Source organism: Ochlerotatus camptorhynchus, unplaced genomic scaffold (assembly GCF_037179485.1).
Source record: "Ochlerotatus camptorhynchus isolate MF236.1 unplaced genomic scaffold, CSIRO-AGI_Acam_v1.1 ptg000231l, whole genome shotgun sequence".
Lineage (NCBI taxonomy): Eukaryota > Metazoa > Arthropoda > Insecta > Diptera > Culicidae > Ochlerotatus > Ochlerotatus camptorhynchus.
This window is the reverse complement of record NW_027040721.1, coordinates 1,403,482-1,423,706: the sequence shown is the minus strand read 5'-3', so window position 1 is coordinate 1,423,706 and position 20,225 is coordinate 1,403,482. Positions and strand designations below refer to the sequence as shown.

The following is a 20,225-nucleotide window of genomic DNA, read 5'->3' as shown; positions in this document are numbered from 1 at the left end:
TCAATTTTCTCAAAGTTTTCAAAAAAATATTTATCAGAACTTTTCAAAAGATCTCAGAATTTTTCGAAAGCTCTCAAAGCTTTTAGAAAGATCTCTGAATTTTGGAAAGTTTTCAGAACATTTAAGCAGTTCTCAGAACATTTCCAAAGTTCTCTGAATTTTTCCAAAGTTCTCAAAACTTTTCCAAAGTTCTCAGAACTTTTCCAAAATTCTCAGAACTTTTACAAAATTCTCATAAGTTTCTCAAATTTATCACAACTATTACAAAAATCTCAAAACTTTAACAAACTTTTAAAAATTTCTCCGAACTTTTCCAAACATCTTGGAATTTTTTCCAAAATTATCCGAATTCTTCCAAAGTTCCCGAGATTTTTCAAAGTGCTCAGCACTTTGCCAAAGACCTCGAAACGTGTTCATAATTCTTAGATCTTTTGAAAAGATCTCAGAACTTTTCAAAAGTTCTCAGAAGTTTTAAAATTTTTTTAAAACTTTAGAAAGATTTCAGGATTTTTTAAAGTTCTCAGAACTCTAACAAAGCTCTCAGAACTTTTACAAAGTTCTCAAAACTTTTACAAAATTTTCAAGGCTTTTAAAATGTTCAAAAAACTTTTACAAAGTTCTCCGAACTTTTACAAAGCTGTAAACAATTTTACAATCTTCTCAGAATTAAAAAAAACTTCTAGGAACTTTTTCCAACGTTCTCAAAACTTTAACAAAATTCGCATAAGTTTCACAAAGTTCTAAGAACTATTACAAAAATTTCAGAACTTTAAAAAAAATCACTGAACTTTTAAAAAATCATCAGAACTTTTTTAAAGGTCTCCGAACTTTTCCAAACATCTCGGCACTTTTCCAAAGATCTTGAAACTTGTTAATAGTTCTTAGATTTTTTGAAAAAATCTCAGAACTTTTCAAAAGTTCTCAAATTTTAATCAAAGCTCTTAGAATTTTTACAAAGTTCTCAGAACTTGTGTAAAGTTCTCAGTATTTTTACAAAGTTCTTACTACTTTTGCGAAGTTCTCTGAACTTTTTTAAAATTCTCTGAACTTTTGTAAAGTTCTCTGAACTTTTGTAAAGTTCCCTGAACTTTTACAAATTTCTCTGAACTTTTACAAAGTTCTCAGAACTTTTACAAAGTTTTTATAGCTTTTACAATGTTCACAAAACTTTTACAAAGTTGTCCGAAGTTTTACAAAGTTTTCAGAACTTTTATAAAGTTTTCAGAACTTTTACAAAGGTCTCAAAACATTTACAAAGTTCTCCAAACTTTTACAAAGTTCTAAAAAAAATTAAAATTTTCTCAGAACTTTTAAAAAAAGCTTCTCAGAACTTTTCCAAAATTCTCTGAACTTTTCCAAAGTTCTCAGAACTTTTACAAAATTCTCATAAGTTCCACCGGACTTTTTCCCAAATTATCGGCACTTTAACGAAGTTCTCAAAACTTTTCCAAAGTTTTCGGAAAGTTTTCCAAAGTTCTCGGCACTTTTACAAAGTTCTCGGATCTTTTCAAAGTTCTGAGATTTTCGTAATAGTTCTGACAAAAATCATAGAACAAGAACGTTTGGTAAAATATGTTGTTAAAATGCCTGAAACATTGTTTTCTGAGTATAAATTATATGGAATAATGTTTCAACAAAAAGTTCAAAATGTTTACCAAAAATTGGTCTAATGTGGTTTTTGTAAATTTTCAAATGACTATGACTGCGTTAGGAAAGACACCTTGTGGTCTTAGCATATGTATGGGAAATTTTGATGCTACCAATTTCAGTTAAATTTCTTAGTGGTTTACCTATTTGCATCATTTGTACTGTATGCCACGAAATTGCTGAATGAAGCACCCGTCGAATGGCATATTGCATTACATATTTCACATTCATGCTTTGGAGAAATATGCGTTCAAAACCTGACCCTTTTCGTTACATGATCATTTTTCATACTCACAAAGTGTACCCCCATATAGAAAACAAAGACGTAGTCCTATGTCAAACGTTTTTTTTCCCTTTCATTTTTTACCCGCTTGACTATCAGGCCCCAGAGAGCCAAAACATTAAAATTTTAGGCAGAAAATTCGCTCTCACGAGTCCAATCTCTCAACATGTCACGTGTTTTGATGGCACGCAATGTGGGATTTCTCTCCCACAGACATCAGAATAGAGAACCTGACACTGTACCAATTTCCTGCAACCTTATTTATGCATTTAGATGCACATCAGAAATATAGTGGCGTCCTTTTTTTGGCAACACGACCTCATCTACTAATTCTTTCTTCAAATTTGTGCTAGTGCTTTCTGGGGAATTGTCCATGGAATTCCAAGTAGATAGGATCTTTAAAGAGGGGTCTAGTGATATCAGAAATGGAACTAAGCATTGGATGGATTTTATCTTTTTGGGGGCTGGGGCTGAGCAAGCATTTTTTGTGTTATTATTATTAATTTATTTCATAAGGCTCAACCGAATTAACTTTACAGACCCGAGGATTCTTGTTCACTATACAATACATCTTAAAACTATAGTCAAAAGGTACAACATAATAAACATTATATCTTCCGCTGTCCAATAAGCCTCCTCTACCAGAACGGGAGCCACTTCCAGCGGTTTACTTGTATGGAAAATTCGCCAACGAGGCAAAAGTAGAGGTACCAGACATGTTTTGCAGCGTAAGGTACTCTATTTTATAGTGTGTGAAAGGGATTTCTAGGTTTGTTTGCTGAACTGAATTTTTTTTTTTCAAAACTTACTCCTACGTTGTGTCTCACTTTGCGAATTGTGGCCACAGTACGGCCACAGTGTGCAAACAGGGAAGAAAGTGCATACGATGTACTTTAGAAGAGCAGAGATGCCAGTACTCCGAATGTCACTTTTATTTCAACACAGAAAATCTTAACTTTATGAACTTAGGTTTATTCACATCGAGCTACTGATACTGACTGACTGATCTAAACAAATGATGATGGGAGGAAATGATGATGATGACGAAAAAACCCAAATACAAGCAATCGAAGACATAAGGTTGCCAGTTTACCTATATAATTGCTGAACATCTCACGGAATAAAGTTTATGATTATGTTCCGACAGATGTCATATGATCGAAATTTAATACAGAAGCTTGACTTAACGGTTATTTAAGACTCCAAAGTTGAACTCACCCCTACCCGTATCGAAACCAAGAGCTTGATTTATGATGCCGTAGTAGGGGTACTGGGGGTAAGACGGACACCCTAAGGATTTGCTCAGTTTTATCTACGCTGAATGCAATATTTTGCCTGCAATCTCAGTATTCTGTAGGTTAAACGTATGCTTTGAGAAACTACATGCCTTAATTTATTTGAAGTTACGAAATTTAATGATTAATTTTGAAATTAAAAATAGTGTAATAATTCATAATTTGAGTTAGGTGTGGGTAAAACGGACAGGTGGTGGGGGTAAAATGGACAGGTGGCGGGGGTAAAATGGACAGGTAGTGGGGGTAAAATGGACAGGTGGCGGGGGTAAAATGGACAGTCTTGTAAATTTAATTTTTCTCTATTTTAAAAATTATGCAATGCATTCTCTGAATGTGACACATTTAAAGAAAGATGGTTTTTACGATGATGGTGTTTATTGCTCTCCTTACAGTAATTATTCTTATGACATTACAGAACGGTAGTGCTCTAAAAATAGCGATAAAGTTAAATGCTTAGGTACAGGTATAATGGATTAATTTTCACATTGTATGTACATGTCATGTAAATATAACAATAACATACTAAAAAGGAACCTTATGAACTTGTTTAGGTGCAGGAGGGACAAATAGTATCAACCTTACTGTAGCATTGAGCATGGAACCACTTCAAGCACTTCAGGCATTTGTTCCAGCCTTGCCCTTCAACTGATCCAGAAAAACAAAATCCACATAGTTCGCATAGAACATCTTCAGGATGGCTGTCCACTTTTTGACGTTTAGTAGACGATTGTTTCTGGCCCTTTTTGATTGATTTAATTTCCTTCAAAGCCTCAGCTGTTGCTAGACCTTGGCGATAATGTCCAGAAGTGATTTCTACCGCTTTTTCTGATTTGCGTTTTCTCTTTGATGCTCTCGGTACTGCCATTTTTGGTAGCGGACGAATCTGCGACGGTGACACCTCGAACGAAGATTTCGGAGGAGTTTCAGAAACTTGACTCAGGGCGTTATTTCTGTTTTCGGGATTACCTGAATAAGTACCAACTGTATATGGTTGTTCTTCGGCCGAGTCGTTCAACACGACGATAGCCGAGTTTTGCATAGGCGTACCACAATGTTGCACATCCGTTGAATCAGTTGCTTCAGGCTGGTCGGTCACTTCGGATGGCGCGAAGGCTTCGTCTGGAAATACTGTTCGATCTGCCGGCCATATTCCGGACTTTTTGAAACCGTTGATGGCCACGCTTGTAGTGGCGGCTTTTACAAACGCAGTGCCCATCAATTCGGCTACGTCATATTGACCGATGTTACGTCCCGGATATTTCCGCATGAAGGCTTCTGCTGCACTCGCGTAGTGGATTTTAAACGGCCCCATGAAAGAGATGTCGAGTGGCTGCATTTTATTGCTGCAGTGTGGTGGTAAAACCAACACTGTTACAAAATTCGCTCGAGCTCTTTCTGCGAACGCCAAGTTCTTCGTATGCGAACTATGACCGTCTATGATCAAAAGAACGGGATTGCTCACAGTTGGGTGCACATTTTCCAGGAAGTGCTCAAACCAATCCAGGAAGATATCTGCGGTCATGTATCCAGAAGGGTTACAAGAGAACTTGGTTCCACTTGGCGCTCCCTTTTTTAACGATTCGTGCATCCGTGCCCTAGCAAATATAACGTAGGGTGGCAGGTGATGACCAGCCGCAGACATGCACATAACTACTGATGTCGTGTCTCCTCTATCTGCCGACGTGATGGAACCCACCTGCTTCTTCCCCTTTTTTGCTGCTATTTTCTGTTTCTTGGGAGGGACCTAAAATATTACAGTAAGTGTAAGTTTCAATAATAAGAAAATTGTAAAAGAGCTTACGGTACTGATCCCGGTTTCATCTGCGTTGTATATACGCGAAGGCGGGAACCCTTTGTCGGTCAATGTTGCTTCCAGCATATCAAAAAAAGCATTCACAGAGGGTTTATTGAACCCTCTGGCACGTGCCGTAGATGTAGCTTCCGGTTTGCAGAAGGATAGAGTTGGATTCCGCTTTAAAAATCCGTGAAGCCAGTCTCGTCCCGCTAGCTGCTTTTTTCTGTTGAACGAATGGGGTATCCCATTCTTTTCCGCCAACTCATACGCGAGCTTCTGCACGTCCGTCATATTAATTCCGTAGAACCGCGATTCCAGATCATGCAGGTGCCGAACAAGTTCCTGTTCTTGCTCAAGCGTGAAAACAGTAGATTTCGGTCCCATCTTCTTGGGCACATCTGGTGAGGCGATCCGCCGGATGAGAGTACTTCGTGGAATCTGATACTTCGCAGAAGCTCCATACACGGACATGCCACAATCGATGGCATGCCTAGCTGTAGCTAATTGCGCTTCTGTCCAGGACTTCCGGCTTGTTTTACGCTTGTATACACGCGGCATCTATAAAAAAAATTAAACCACTGTAATATAAACTGCGTATTATAAGATATCAGCACTGTTCGTCTTGCCCCGGGAGAGACTGTCCGAATCACCCCACTGGTAAGTTATTTATGAAAGTGCCAGTGCACGCACTCCAGATAACAAAATTTACCTACTTACTTCATCCAACAAAACAACCGGAATTGAACCAGGAACAGAATGACAACACGTTTTTTATGTATTTGACTGTTTATAAGCAGAAAAACCTTAAAAATTCAACACCGAAATTAACATCGCTGCGTTGCGCGAGCAAGCTAGATTTGTTTTTGTTTATATTTTTACATTTGACAGTTCCTGCACATAGCAGGATGTCTCGAAAGGCATTCAATGTTGTGAATGAAGGGTGGGTGTGATAATTTTTCAAAAAATCAAAAGATTAACATGCAAACAAGCAACTGTCCGTCTTACCCCCACTGTCCGTCTTACCCCCAGTACCCCTAAGTCAAAGAGAAAGCCATTGAAAAGAATTGATCTACGAACAGGAGGGACTCTTTTGACATGCTAAGCGAGAAATCTTAAAGCAGATTAACTCACCTCTTCCCTCTTATATTCTCTTCCAGAACATGCGAATGTCCGGCGAGGGCGGCGAAACGTTGCACCTGACCCAGCTGGAGCGGGAAAGTGCCGGTGGATACGCGTGTGCCGCCTCCAACACCGAGGGCGAAACCCGCAGTTCCTCCATCACCATGAAGATTCAGTGTAAGTACCGATGCCGTAACCTCTGCCTGCCGATTCTAGATTGAACATCAACAACCAAAAGGTGTCATCGGTAATCCCCTTCTTCTTCTACGAATCGGTTGTTATTGTCGTGGCAATGTGGGAAAACGGGTTCGAAGAAGGGAAAAACAGAGTTCCGGTATTCACCAATGGAACAATAGGGAAAAAATATAAGCACTTGTCGTGCCCTCGGTAGTCGTAGGTTTTTTGCTGCATAGCGCTGGGTAGGTGAGTAGGAGTGTTGTCAATTGAGGCAGCCTCATTCTGCGAGACGGCGTTCAACCATGAATGCTTGACTTCGTTTCATTTCAATCTCCCAGGATGTTCCGATCGGATGCAACAGTAAACATCGTATTGCTTTTTTGCCATTTCCCCAACGAACCAGCGCGCTGATGTTTGCATAGAACATTCACATCAAGGATATTACATCTCCCTCATCGAGCGCAGCTCACTTCGGCATTCCCATGCCTCCGGAGGGTATTTGCTTCACCGAGAGATTTTAATTACCATTCGTATCTTTTGTTCCGGACTGGGTGCCACCATCAGGACAAGCGATCCCATCGAGAGCATCAAATCCGAGTTTAGAGCGGAGTGGCGTGGGGGGTGTTGACAGGAAATTGAACGTTCTTTTGAAGCTGATTGGCAGCAGCTTGGCATCAGCCAGGTGTGGGTATTCCAATATAAAGTGGAAATCCATTCTCGATTATAAAAGTTGCAGAAAGTCACCTTCCCTTCCCTGGATCGGCATCGGTACGTAGAACTCGTTAACAACAGCCTATAGTGCAGAACTGGATTTCCCGGTTCTCATCTTCTGATGTAACTCTGATTGCCAGCAGCTATTGTTTTCCGCTTTATTTTCTGCATCTTTTTTCCAATTTACATAACGTTGAAAATTCGCTCCGCATAAAATGACTGTCACGGTAAATCTCCAATATCCACACCCAGCCATACGTTCATAAATACGTAAGAGGATTCGAGTGTGCTTATCGGATAAATTCCAAACAATACAACAGTCTTCTTCCCGATGATCACTGCTCTATCGAATTTCCGCACAGTTGATTATGTGACGAGACAATCAATTTTTCTCCCGGCGCATGCTTTTCCGGATCCCGCACCTACCGTGGCGCCGAATGTCGTTCCCTGCCGACGACGATGACGACGTCTACATCGTCATAATTTATTGATACCTACATAGGTGGAATTTTTACTATCCACCGTCTTCTTGCACCACCGGACGCTCTGCTTCGAATTGTGTTCCATATTTTTATGCGTTTTCTTATTTTTTTCGAGGGGGTGGGGAGTGTTTGTTTGTTATCACGGTGACTGGCTCAGAATTCCTTCGAACAATGTTGGGTGAATCATAAATAAAATGAGTTATCGTTTTTGGAAACCTTGAATTCATGATTTACTATTGATCTTGCAGTAGCGCACTTCCGTCGCAGAAAGTTGCAGCACATAGTCGATGGTGATAACATAAGTTACACACAAGTTTCCACAACCATTTTGCAACAAGTGTGCTTCTAAGAACCAGGGATGCCAGATTTGAAGGCAGATCTTCATTTTGAATGCATTTTGAATTATGAGAAGACTTTTACATTCCGCAGATATTTTGAAGACATATCATGTTTTTTGTCATTTTGTCAAAAAAAAAAAAATAATACAGGATCCATCATAAAAGTTCAGAAAATAGTACAAAATTATAGAAAGTTGGCGAGCTTCACGGAAATTCTGCGATCTTTAAGAGTATTCTTCCAATTACAGAGAACTTCAGTAAAATCTGCTTCTGATATCTCTGCAAATAACAGGGCAGTCTGCAAGCTTAACAAAATCTTTAAAATAATACCGAATCAACTTAAGGTCCTGAAAAAAAAAATCCCGCGGACTTCAGGGAGTCCTATGTTCATCTGTTGGGTATTGAAATAATTTTTGATCATCCTAGTATCATAGACAAAAATCAGAGAGACTTGATTTAAATTGTTAAAGAACCTGAAAACTTGAAAAAATATCCTGAGGATTTCAGAGAAGTCCCTGATCATCTGTAGGTTTTTGAAATAATTTCTTATCATACTGGTATCACGAATGGATATCTTAGAAACGCTGTTTGAATTCCTGTACAGTTGAAGATCTTCAGAATTAAATTTGAAGGCTTGTAGAAATATTCTGAAGTTCGGGAATTTTTTTCCCCATAATTCTAGAAAAGTGCTATCCACAACTTGAGGCAGGTTTTTCCCAGAACTAAAAGGAAGTTTTTCCCAGATTTTTAGTAAAGTTTTTCCCAGAACTCCTGGGATCTTTAGGGTTGTTCTTCCCAGAATATAAAAGAAGTTCTTTCCAAAACTTCCCAGAACTTTATGGATGTTCATCCCAAAGCTTCAGAAAACTCCTTCTCAGAACTACAGAAAAGTTCTTCCCAGATCTCCAGGGAAGTTTTATCCAGAACATCAGAGATGTTCATCAGAGATGTTCTTCCCCAAATCTTCAGGGAAATTCTATCCAAAACTTGAGAGAAATTTTTCCCAGAACGTCAAGTAAATTCTCCTCAGAAGTTCTTTCCAAAACTTCAGTAAAGATCGTCAAAAATTTCAGGGTAGGTTTTTCCATGAACTTAAGGGAAGTTCTACCCAGACTTATAAGGAAGTTATTTTTAGATCTTCAGAAAAATTTTCTCAGAACTCCAGTAAAATCTCCTCAAACCTTGAGGGAAGTTTTTCTTGAAAATTCATGGCACTTCTTCCCAGAACTTTAAAGGAATGCTTCAGAAAATTTTAGGGAAGTAAAGCTTGAGGGAAGTTCTTCCCAAAATTTCAGAAAAGTCCTTCTCAGAGCTACAGAAAAGATCTTCCCAGGATTCCAGGGACGTTTTATTCAGAATTTGAGAGCAGTTCCCAACAAACAATTTTAGCTGCAACTCAGCTTGTACAGCCAGAAACTAGCTGCATAAGGCAAATTTTGGCTGTATAAGCTAGTCTGCAGCTAAAATTATTAGTTGGGTTTTGCCCAAAATTTTGAAACATTTCTCTTCAGATCTTTACAAATCCTCTTCCCAGGAAATTCGTTCCAGAACTTAAGTAAAGTTCGTCAAAAAACTTCAGGGAATTTCTTACGAGAACATAGAGGGAGTTCTTTCTCGAACATCAGAAAAGATTTTTTTAGAAATCCAGTAAAATCTCCACAGACCTTGAAGGAAATTTTTCTCGAAACTTCATGGAACTTCTTAACAGAACTGTAAAGAAATGCTTCAGATAATTTTAAGGAAGTAAAACTTGAGGGATGTTCTTCCCAAAACTTCAGAAAAGTCCTACTCAGAGATACATAAAAGATCTTCCCAGGACTCCAGGGACGTTTTATTCAGGATTTGAGAGAAGTTTTGCCCAAAATTCCGAAACATTTCTCCTCAGATCTTTGCAAATCCTCTTCCTAGAGCTCCAGGGAAATTCGTTCTAGAACTTAAGTAAAGTTCGTCAAAAAACTTCAGGGAATTTCTTCCCAGAACATTCAGAAAGTTCTTTCTCGAACTTCAGAAAAGATTTTTTTCAGAAATCCAGTTAAATCTTCCTAGACATTGAGGGAAGCTTTTTTCAAACCTTCATGGAACTTCTTCCCAGAACTTTGGGGATGTTCTTCGCAAAGCTTCAGAAAAGTCCTTCCCAGATCTCCGGGGAAGTTTCCCTCAAACTTCAGGGAAGTTCTATCCAGAACTTGGGAGAAGTTTTTCCTAGAACTTCAGGAAAATTCTTCTCAGAACTTCAGAAATAATCTTCCCAGAGCTCAAAGGAAGTTTTTTTTCCAGAACGTCAGTATATATCGTCAAAAAACTTAAGGGAAGATTTTCCACGAACTTGAAGGAAGTTCTACCAACCGGTGGAAACTAACGATTTTAAATTGGCTCACTTCTTGACTAGCCTATTGGTCCCAAGCAAATCGATTAACGTACACCATTCTAGTCTGAATTCTAGTACTACACTAAGTGGATTTTCCTATGTTTCGAGGGGTGCACCGATTTATCTTGGGACCGAAACGAGTACCAGAGCTGAGCCCGCTTCTTTGGGAGCTTCTGGTCTTAGAGTTACCTCCATGGTTCTACTCAGACCTATAGGGAAGTTCTTTCTAGAACTTCAGAAAAGTTTTTCTCAGAACAGTTGTTCCCAGACCTTGACCGACGTTTTTCTCAAAACTTCATGGAGCTTCTTCCCTGAACTGGAGAAGAAGTTCTTCCTTTGAACTTTAAAGATTTTTTTTAGATTATTTGAAGGCAGTACAACTGTAGGGATGTTCTTCCCAAAACTTCAGAAACCAACTCAACATTATCATCGAACAAAACAAGCAAAAGGACGATAGGATCAGCGAACTTCTGGAAATAATCCGAGATAGAGACACGAGAACAGCAAAACTCGAAGCACAGCACAAGAACATGCGGAAATTCATCGAAAGCGCGCAAAACAGGGTACGAACGGAGTCACAAACCAGTGAACCAGAACCTCAAGGAAGCAAGAAAAAAACAAAACGAGGAACGAACCAGTCCTACACTCAACAGCAACAACCTTCAGGCATGTCACCACCGTCGAAGAAAGCATCAAACTACACGAGAAGCCCGATAAAAACGAGACACACAACTAGTCAACCATCGATGGAAACGGTGGATATATCCGACTCCGACACGAGACAAGAATATTTCAAATCACCTAATCCACCACCTGATGGACCATCACAACCACAATAATCCCATGTCACAGCCCAAACCCAACATCAGCACCTACACCGATAATCACCATAACATCAAAAATCCCCGGTTTGAGGAGTGGGAAAGTGTAGTACCAGCCTCACTTCCAAGGGAAGCGCAGCAGAAGGGTACATCTATCCGGGACGTCTTACCCCAACCCGTTGATAGTGACCCCTTCTCTGCGGCCGGCCGACGTACGCCGCAGTACAGATCACAACCTAAATTATCTAATCTAGATCGTTTTCCTTCCATGTTCCTCACAACACCAATTGAACCTACGCAATCGTCTAACAACCCAAATCCTAACACTAGTAAACAACAGTCAACAGCTGAAAATTATAACCCAACGAACGCACTCACTATCCCAACGTCTAAGTCCACCCAAGTGCCTGCCACAGGCGAGGAAGATTTCTCTACGGACGAAATACTTCCGCTGCAGCCTTGTCAAGAACCGTTCATACTCAGAGAAGCACCCACAGCCAACCACCAATTAAGTGAAAACTCGACCAGCACTCTCCGCAACATCGGAACGGGGTCCGTAAACCCCATGCAAGCTCCTGGACTGGCCCCGACCATAGACGCTCCCATTCCTATGGCGGCTGCTGGTGCGGGGAACTTGCAATCTCAGGCAAGTAACCAAATGTTGTTAATAGAACAAACAATGTCCGCATCGTCGTCCTCTTCTACAGTGTGCAATCAGCCGGCGGATCCAACCCCGCTCAGATGAGATGTCCATACTCTCCATCGATAACAACAACGAAACATTCGTACTTCAATGGAATGTGCGCAGCGTATGGCGAAATTACAACGAGTTCCGCAGCATCGTCGATGAGAGGCATCCTATAGCAATCTGCCTTCAAGAGATGATGACCAGTAAAACGGAGATTCTTCTGAAGAATAATTACCAGTGGTCGGCCCGAAAGCTTGGGTAATGGTATAACCGGCCTTGGCATTCGTAAAGATGTTCCTTTCCATCTTCTTCCAAACAACTCTGGCTCGCATGCCTGCATTGCTAGAGTCGGAAAGCCATGGAATGTCACAGTTATCTCCATCTACGTACCACACACTCTTAATAGTCAGGAGCTTGTCGGAAAGTTACACGATCTCTTACTAACTCTCGACCCACCGTATCTACTCTGTGGTGACTTCAACGCATCCCACGAAGCCTGGGGTAGCAGTAAATCTAACTTTCGGGGTCGACTACTACTCGAATGGGCAATCGAAAATAATCTCCTTGCATTGAGCGATGGATCACCTACTCATTACCATTGCACCTCGGGCTCGTTCACTGCAATCGACGTTTCTTTCATCTCCAGTTCTCTTGCATCCAAGTTCAATTGGTACTGCAAAGAAGACTTGCATGGTAGCGATCACTTTCCAATACACATAAGAACTTACAACCCACTCCCTGCTACCCTCTCGAAAAAAATATGGTTATACAAGGATGCCGATTGGACCAAATTCGAAAATGTTGTATCACAGAAAATTCCGGCAGACTCCGATGGCAATATCCAAGATATCACTCGTAGTATATTTGAAGCAGCATCAGTGTCTATCCCGAGAAGTAACGGCGTGCCTGGAAAGAAGAAGCAGATATGGTGGAACCAAGAAGTAGGTGAATTGATACGGAAACGAAGAAAAGCTCTGCGGAAGCTAAGGAAGATGAGCGATGACAACCCAAGCAAGAGTGAGGCAAAGCATCAGTTCAACGCATCAAAAGCAGAAGCTAGGAAAGCTGTGGAGGAAGCGAACAGAAAATCTTGGGCTGAGTTTCAACAAATATTCACAAGCAGTACACCCACGTCCGAACTATGGTAACGCTTTAATAGACTGAATGGAAAGAAGAGTGCTAGGGGAAGCGGACTTATCATCGACGGAGAACATGTAAACGACCCTACAGCAATCGCCGATCACTTTGCTTTTTTTTGCAGCCTCTTCCGCCACAGAAAGTTATCCAGAAGCGTTTCTGCGATGTAAACAGCAAAGGGAAGATATCGAACTTGAGCTTGACACAGATGAAGATACTGTGTTGAATAGAAAAAAAATAGGCTATCCTATGCTAAAACGACTTCCTTTCCATTGTAAGGCTAGCCTCCTAAAAGCCTTCAATCGAATCTGGTCCAGTGGAGAACTCCCTACTGAATGGAAAGAAAGTATAATCATCCCGATCCCCAAAGGTGTAGGAAACAGAAACGAAGCTGGTAACTTCCGCCCAATCTCGCTAACGAGTTGTGTGGCCAAAACCATGGAACGAATGGTAAATCATCGGCTCATCGCGCACTTAGAGGAAACTGGTAATTTGCACCACAGGCAATATGCATTCCGGAAGGGAAAGGGATCAACCTGTTACCTGGCAGAATTTGATGACGTGATTTCAGAGGCTGCAAGAAAAGGAGAACACTGTGAGATCGTAACCCTGGATATTAAAAAAGCATACGACAGAGTCTGGCATCGACACATTATGGAAGCGGTAGTGAAAAATCATCTGGGAATTAAAATGAACAAATTCATTTCCAACTTCTTGCAGCAGCGTTCAGCTAAAGTTAGTTTTGATGGGCACTTGTCCAAAAGTACCCATCAAGAAAATGGAGTCCCTTAAGGCTCGGTTCTTTCAGTATCTCTTTTTCTCTTTGCTATGAACTCTATATTCAAAACCATACCAAAAAATGTCCAGGTCTTCCTATACGCTGATGACATCATTATCATCGCCCCCGGTAAACGAGTAGGATTCCTTCGTTGTAGACTTAAAAAAGCGGTTACAGCAATCGAAAATTGGGCTACTAGCATTGGCTTCGAGATGTCTCCTACAAAGTCTTCAACCAGGCACTGTTGCAAGGTTATCCGTCATAAAAACTGGCATTTAGAAGGGGCTAAGATATTGTTGGGGGACTCCATTATCCCTAAGACCAAGTCTACAAGAATCTTTGGCGTTCTTTTTGACAGGAAATGTAAATTTAATATACATACGAAGCAACTTAAAGAGGATTGCAGAAGCCGTCTGAAATTGTTAAGAGCTATTTCGAAAAAAAGCAGACCGTAAGACCCTTCTTTACATAGGAAATGCAACAATAACATCAAAACTTTTCTATGGTATGGAAATTCTCAGGAAAGAGAACCTCAAAAACCTTGCCCCGATCTACAACCAAATTCTAAGATTCGCTTCAGGTGCCCTTCGTACCAGCCCTATCTTGCCTCTGGCCGTGGAATCGGGATGTTTACCTTTCCAGTACAAGGTCACCCTCTCACTAATTAGGAAATCATGTTCCGTGCTAGAAAAACTACCTAACGAGTGCAACGGTTTATGGAGAAAAAAAACCAACACTGCCTTCCAACACCTTACGGGCAAATCGCTTCCGCCATTGAAAAAACTCATAACTATTCAGCATAGACCTTGACACAAACGGAAACCATCAATCGATTCGACAATCAAAGCGAAAGTCAAAGCAGGACAGACGCCTCAGCTAGCAAGGGAAGCTTTCCGTGAGCTAGTAGATCACAAATACCAAGAGCACAACCGATGGTTTACAGACGAATCTTTGGCTGATGGTAAAGTTGGTTTCGGTGTAATTGGTCCTACAACTAGAATTGAAGCTAGTCTTCCTGAACAATGCTCAGTTTTCACTGCTGTAGCTTTGTTATGGGCAACTCGTGAAGCAAATGGCAAGTCCGTTATATTTAGCGACTCTGCTAGTTTCCTACAAGCACTAGAAGCAGGAAATTCCAAGAACCCGTACGTTCAAGCTATCGAGAGGGAAGCAGAAGAAAAGGATATTTGCTACTGCTGGATTCCCGGTCACTCGAAAATAACCGGAAATGAAGAGGCTGACAGACCAGCAAATAAAGGTCGACAGCGAGAGAAAGCTACAAACAATGTTCCAGCACACGATATTATCGAATGGAGTAAAAGTGAAATATGGAAAATACATCAGTCAACTTGGGATGGATCAGCAAGGAATATAACTAGGATTGTTAAACCAACAGTTTTTGGATGGATGGACCAGACGGACAGAAGAGACCAAATAGTTCTTACGAGGCTTCGACTCGGACACACCTGGCTAACAAAACACCATTTTTTCGAAAGGAAACCGCAAGAAGTTTGCAATACCTGTAACAGGAACCAAACTGTTCATCATATCCTCATCGGCTGTCACCAGTTCAACTTACAGCGTCACGAAGTGGGTTTTCCCGACGACGTAGAATTTGTATTAAGAAACAATAAGGATGCGGAAGTGAAAGTAATAAGTTTTTTGAAAAAAATTAGAATGTATAAGAAAATTTGAAATGCGTATATTTTGTGAACACTAATTATTAAATTTTCAGAGACAAATGCCCTTGAAGGGTAAAGTCTTTTTAAACAAAAAAAAAAAAAAAACTTCAGAAAAGTCCTTCTCAGAACTCCAGGGACGTTTTATCTAGAATTTGAGAGAAGTTTTGCCCAAAATTTCAAAACATTGTCAGGAGCCGATAGTTTGGAAGAAGCTACGGAGGTACGCACAGAATTAGTGGAGCTACTACGAAAGGGAGGTTTTGAACTACACAACTTCTTCTTCTTCTTCGCATTTCAAGCTTATTGCATATTGCATATTAGCTTATTGCGTGCTCTCAACTTAGTGTTCTAGATGCACTTCCACAGTTATTAATTGAGAGCTTTCGATGCCTGTACCATTTTTGCATTGGTATAATTGTGTGGCAAGTCCAATCATACTTCTATGCCCAGGGAAGTCGAGAAATTTTCCTACCCGAAAAATTCCTAGACCGGACCGGGAATCGAACCCAGCCACCTCCAGCATGGTCTTGCTTTGTAGCTGCGCCTTTACCGACTGAGCTAAGGGAGAACTACACAAGTGGTGCTCAAATTCTCCAGAATTGCTAGCATCAATCCCTTCGAACCTTCGTGAAAAGTAGGTGTCATTCGAACAACACGGAGTCAGCAATGTGATTCGAACGCTTGGCTTCCTTTGGGACCCGTCAAACGACCAATTGAGGTTCCACATAGAGCCAGCTGACCATTCGCAACCGGTAACGAAACGTTTCATTCTCTCTGAGATCGCAAAAATCTTCGATCCAATGGGTCTCTTGGCACCGGTGGTGGTTGTTGCTAAGCTTCTTATGCGTCAGATGTTGAGGGCAAAGATGTCGTGGGATGAAGAACTACCAACGGAACTGCTGGAGGCATGGAAACGATTTCGTGCTGGTCTGCAAGCATTGACGGATTTGAAGCTCGAACGCCTCGGAGGATTGCAGTCGAAATACACGCCTTCTCTGATGCAACTTTGGAAGCCTTCGGAACGAGTGTTTACCTTCAAAGCATTCATGAAGACAATACGGTGGAAGTTCACTTACTGGTCAGCAAATCTCGGGTAGCATCCAAGGGTACTATTCCTAGACTTGAGCTGTGTGGCTTTCAGCTCATGGCAAGGTTGGTTACGCAAGTGGCAACGGCACTCAAGATGGATTTTTGACGACGAAAGGTTCCACACCTGCTGAGTACCTACGCTGGCAACAGAGTGGCTGAAGTACAAGAACTTATGTCTTCTTACGAATACGGTTATGTTAGGTCGAACGATAACCCAGCAAACCTAGTGTCACGAGGTCTCGATGCGAAGGCACTAGTTCAGAGTCAAGTTTGGTGGCACGGGCCAGAGTACCTACGACAAAACCAGTACGGAGAAGAGGTTCCGGAAGAAGTGAAGGATCTACCAGAAATACGAGTTGCAATGTGGGCAAGTTTGTCCATGACCGACATGCCTGTACTTACGAAGTTCAGTTCCTTCAGACAGCTGCAGCGTGTGATGTCTTACGTTATCCGTTTCTACAATAAGACGATGAAACTCAGGATGGGTAGGTGATGATTCGAAATACGTTATAGTCAAGGAGATGAGATTGGCCCTTCGCGCAATCGTCAGAATGGTTCAACAGCAGCAGTTAAGCCTGAATCCGTGGATCGATGAAAATTGAATCTTGCGGGTTAACGGAAGAATCAAGTATGCCAACGTGTGCTACCATCAGAAGCATCCTTCTATCCTTCCTGCTGGGCATCCAGTGACAAAGTTATTGATACAAGCTATTCACAACGAGAACCTTCACGTTGGTCCAAGTGGTACCCTCTCGATTATCAGGCAGTGTTTCTGGATTGTCAACGGTCGGAACGCTATCCGACAACAACTCCGAAAGTGTATAGTGTGTGTTCAACGTCAATCCAGTGGATAGCAAGATCTACATGGGAAACTTACCAAGCTACAGGGTGACCCAGGCACACCTTTTTCAGCGTACGGGTATAGATTTTGCGGGACCTATTTCCGTTCGGAAGGGACACCCAAGGAAGCCAGTCTACGAAAAAGGATACGTGGCATTGTTTATATGCATGGCGACAAAGTGCATCCATATCGAACTTGTGTCAAACCTTACGACAAGTGCCTTCGTAGCAGCCCTGCATAGGTTCGTGGTCGTCGCGGGCTTCCATCCGACATCTTTAGCGACAACGCCGGCGCAAGCTCGGAACTGCATGAACTTTACGTACTTCTGCGTCAACAACAGACAATCCAAGCCATCAAGGAATTCAGAATGCCACGAGAGATTACTGGGCATTTATACCTCCACGATCACCACACGGAGGAGGTTTATTGGAGGTTGGTATTAAATCAGCAAAATACTTCCTGAAGCGCACAGCAGGAGAAGCTAAACCAGGGTAATTGCATCGGTCTTGGACTGTGCTGCCATACAAAACGACATTGACGAATTGTTGAAATGGTGCGAAGAGAACGGGATGAACGTTAACATAAAAAAATGTAAAGCGATTTCATTCACACGTTGCCGCACTGTGTTGAAATACAGCTATAAGATCGGGCCCTCTACCCTGGAACGTGTAGATTCTATTCGTGACTTAGGTGTTATATTGGACAGCAAACTGAGATTCAACGAACAAATCTCTACAACAGCTGCAAAGGCCTTTGCTATCCTAGGATACATTCGACGCCATGCAGCCTTCATCACCGACGCTTATGCTTTGAAGGCGTTATTTTGCTCATTGGTACGAAGCATACTTGAATACGCCGCACCTGTTTGGACACCGTATCAATCTACACTAGCCAGCAAATTAGAACGAGTTCAGAAATACTTCATGGAACAATGAAACACACCTGCCTCCATATACCTCACGCTGCTTATTACTTGACTTGGAAACGCTGTCTGCCAGACGCCTGAAATTGCAGCGCATCTTCATCTTCGACATTCTTACGGATCGCATCGACTGCCCTGCGCTGCGTCAGCTTGTCAACTTCAACGCTCCATCTCGTTCACTTCGAACTCACGCTGCGCTTTACGTACCTCATCACAGAACAAGCTATGGACATAACAACCCTCTGAGTACCTGTATACGTGCTTTCAACACTGTTTATGATCAGTTTGACTTTAACATTAGCAAAAATGTGTTTAGTACTAGAATTAGAAATTTAGATTAAGTTGCAGTCTGAACGAGTATATCGAAGACGAAGGAATAAATAAATAAACTAACCGAAGAAGAGTGGCATAAGTTGCTGGTTCAGCTTGAAGACTTGCTAAACTCACGCCCTCTGATAGCACAGTCTTCCGAACCAAGCGACTACAACGTGATTACAGCGGGCCATCTACTGATGGTCGTGCTATCAACGCAAATCCTGAACCAAGCTACGATCACCTCAAACCGGGAACACTCTCTAGATGGCAGCACATTCAGAAAATGCGAACAGATTTTTGGAAGCGTTGGTCAGTTGACTATTTGGCAGAGTTGCAGCAGAGACAGAAGTGGAACAGACATCATACCGAGGTCAAAGTTGGTGATCTTGTACTGATGAAGGAGGATAATGTCCCACCAGCTCAATGGAAACTTGGAAGGGTGGTCGATACCCATCCAGGTAAGGACAAGGTAACACGAGTGGTTTCGGTGCGAACCACGACAGGAGTGTTCAAGCGTTCGACGGCGAAAGTAGCGAAGCTTCCGTTGAATGATGAAGAGAAGCAGCTGATTGAATTTCCAAGAAATCCAATGGCGGGGGAGAATGTTTGGATGGATTTGTGCGTTTTATAAAAAAAAAACAGAAGTAATTTGTTGGCCCAGTTTTGTGAAATTGCTGGTATAAAGTCACGCCAAAACTGCTTGAAAATATGCTCCATTTATCTTAAAGTTGTATAATTTTCGAAATTGCTTTTAGATCTCAGATTTGAAAAAAAAAACAGTGCTCTGGAATGTCGAAGATTTGTTCAAGAATCCTAAAAATGGTACGAAGTCTTAGACGTTTGATTGATTTTAAATCAGCAATGTTCAGCATTTTAAATATTTCTGTTAATCACCCATCATCGGAATACAGTAATGTTATTTTTTTGTAGTTGTGAATTGAAGCTTCTAATAGCCTTTTTGTATATTTTGCTTAGTAAGAAATTCTTTTTCTATTGATAGAAAATGCCGTTTCAGTGCTACAATGTTTTGAAAAATTTCATAGGCGCAATTTTCAAAATTTTACAAGATCCTTAATGGCTGAATTATAGCAAAAATTTGAATCATTGCCCATAGCAAAACAATTATGCAAAAAATCACGAAAATCGGAGAAGGTCGAGTTTTTCCGATTCGTCATTTGGCGTAAAACTGCTCCAAATGAGAATGATTGTCCATAATAAACAATTACTCGAAGTGTCATTCAAATCGGAGATTGTCGAGCCTGAACCGCTCTTATTTAGCTTTTTCTTTTAGTAAGTAGATCGTGTTGAGAATATCCTAAAATTTCCTGACTACAAAGAGAAAAATTCAGTGCACTGACTGCAAATCACTTCTGATGACAGATTTGTCTAAAAATCACCTTCCCACTCCCGCTGAGACATGGTTAGATCCTTCCAAGAATCGTTTTCTATTTTCATACCCGACATTGCCATATTCGTCCTACAGTGATCGATCAATTCGTCTAAAGTTTTCCATCCGGCTCATCCTGTAGACAAGGGCCGGTTTTTTTTCCCAGTCCTACTCCATCAGAATGCTTTTAGGAATCATCAATCGACATATTTTCATCATAGCTGTCATAAATTAATCACGAGATTCATGGAAGGTTTCACTGCACAGTGTTCACAGCTAGAGAGTTCAGAGATGCAAAAAAAAACTATTCTCCGCACGACCGATTTCCATGTCATCTCCGTGCTGTGAAA

At 41.2% G+C, this 20,225-nt stretch overlaps 1 protein-coding gene across 4 annotated transcripts in view; it reads left to right on the top strand.

Annotated features, from left to right (window-relative positions):
- The window catches only part of side (sidestep), a 671,279-nt gene that overhangs the window by 495,645 nt on the left and 155,409 nt on the right, over nucleotides 1-20,225 (top strand). For all 4 annotated transcript variants that reach the window (XM_065225556.1, XM_065225558.1, XM_065225557.1 and 1 more), the window contains one exon: nucleotides 6,178-6,316. In XM_065225556.1, the coding sequence (XP_065081628.1) occupies nucleotides 6,178-6,316 (139 nt within the window). The remainder of the gene's footprint in view (nucleotides 1-6,177; nucleotides 6,317-20,225) is intronic.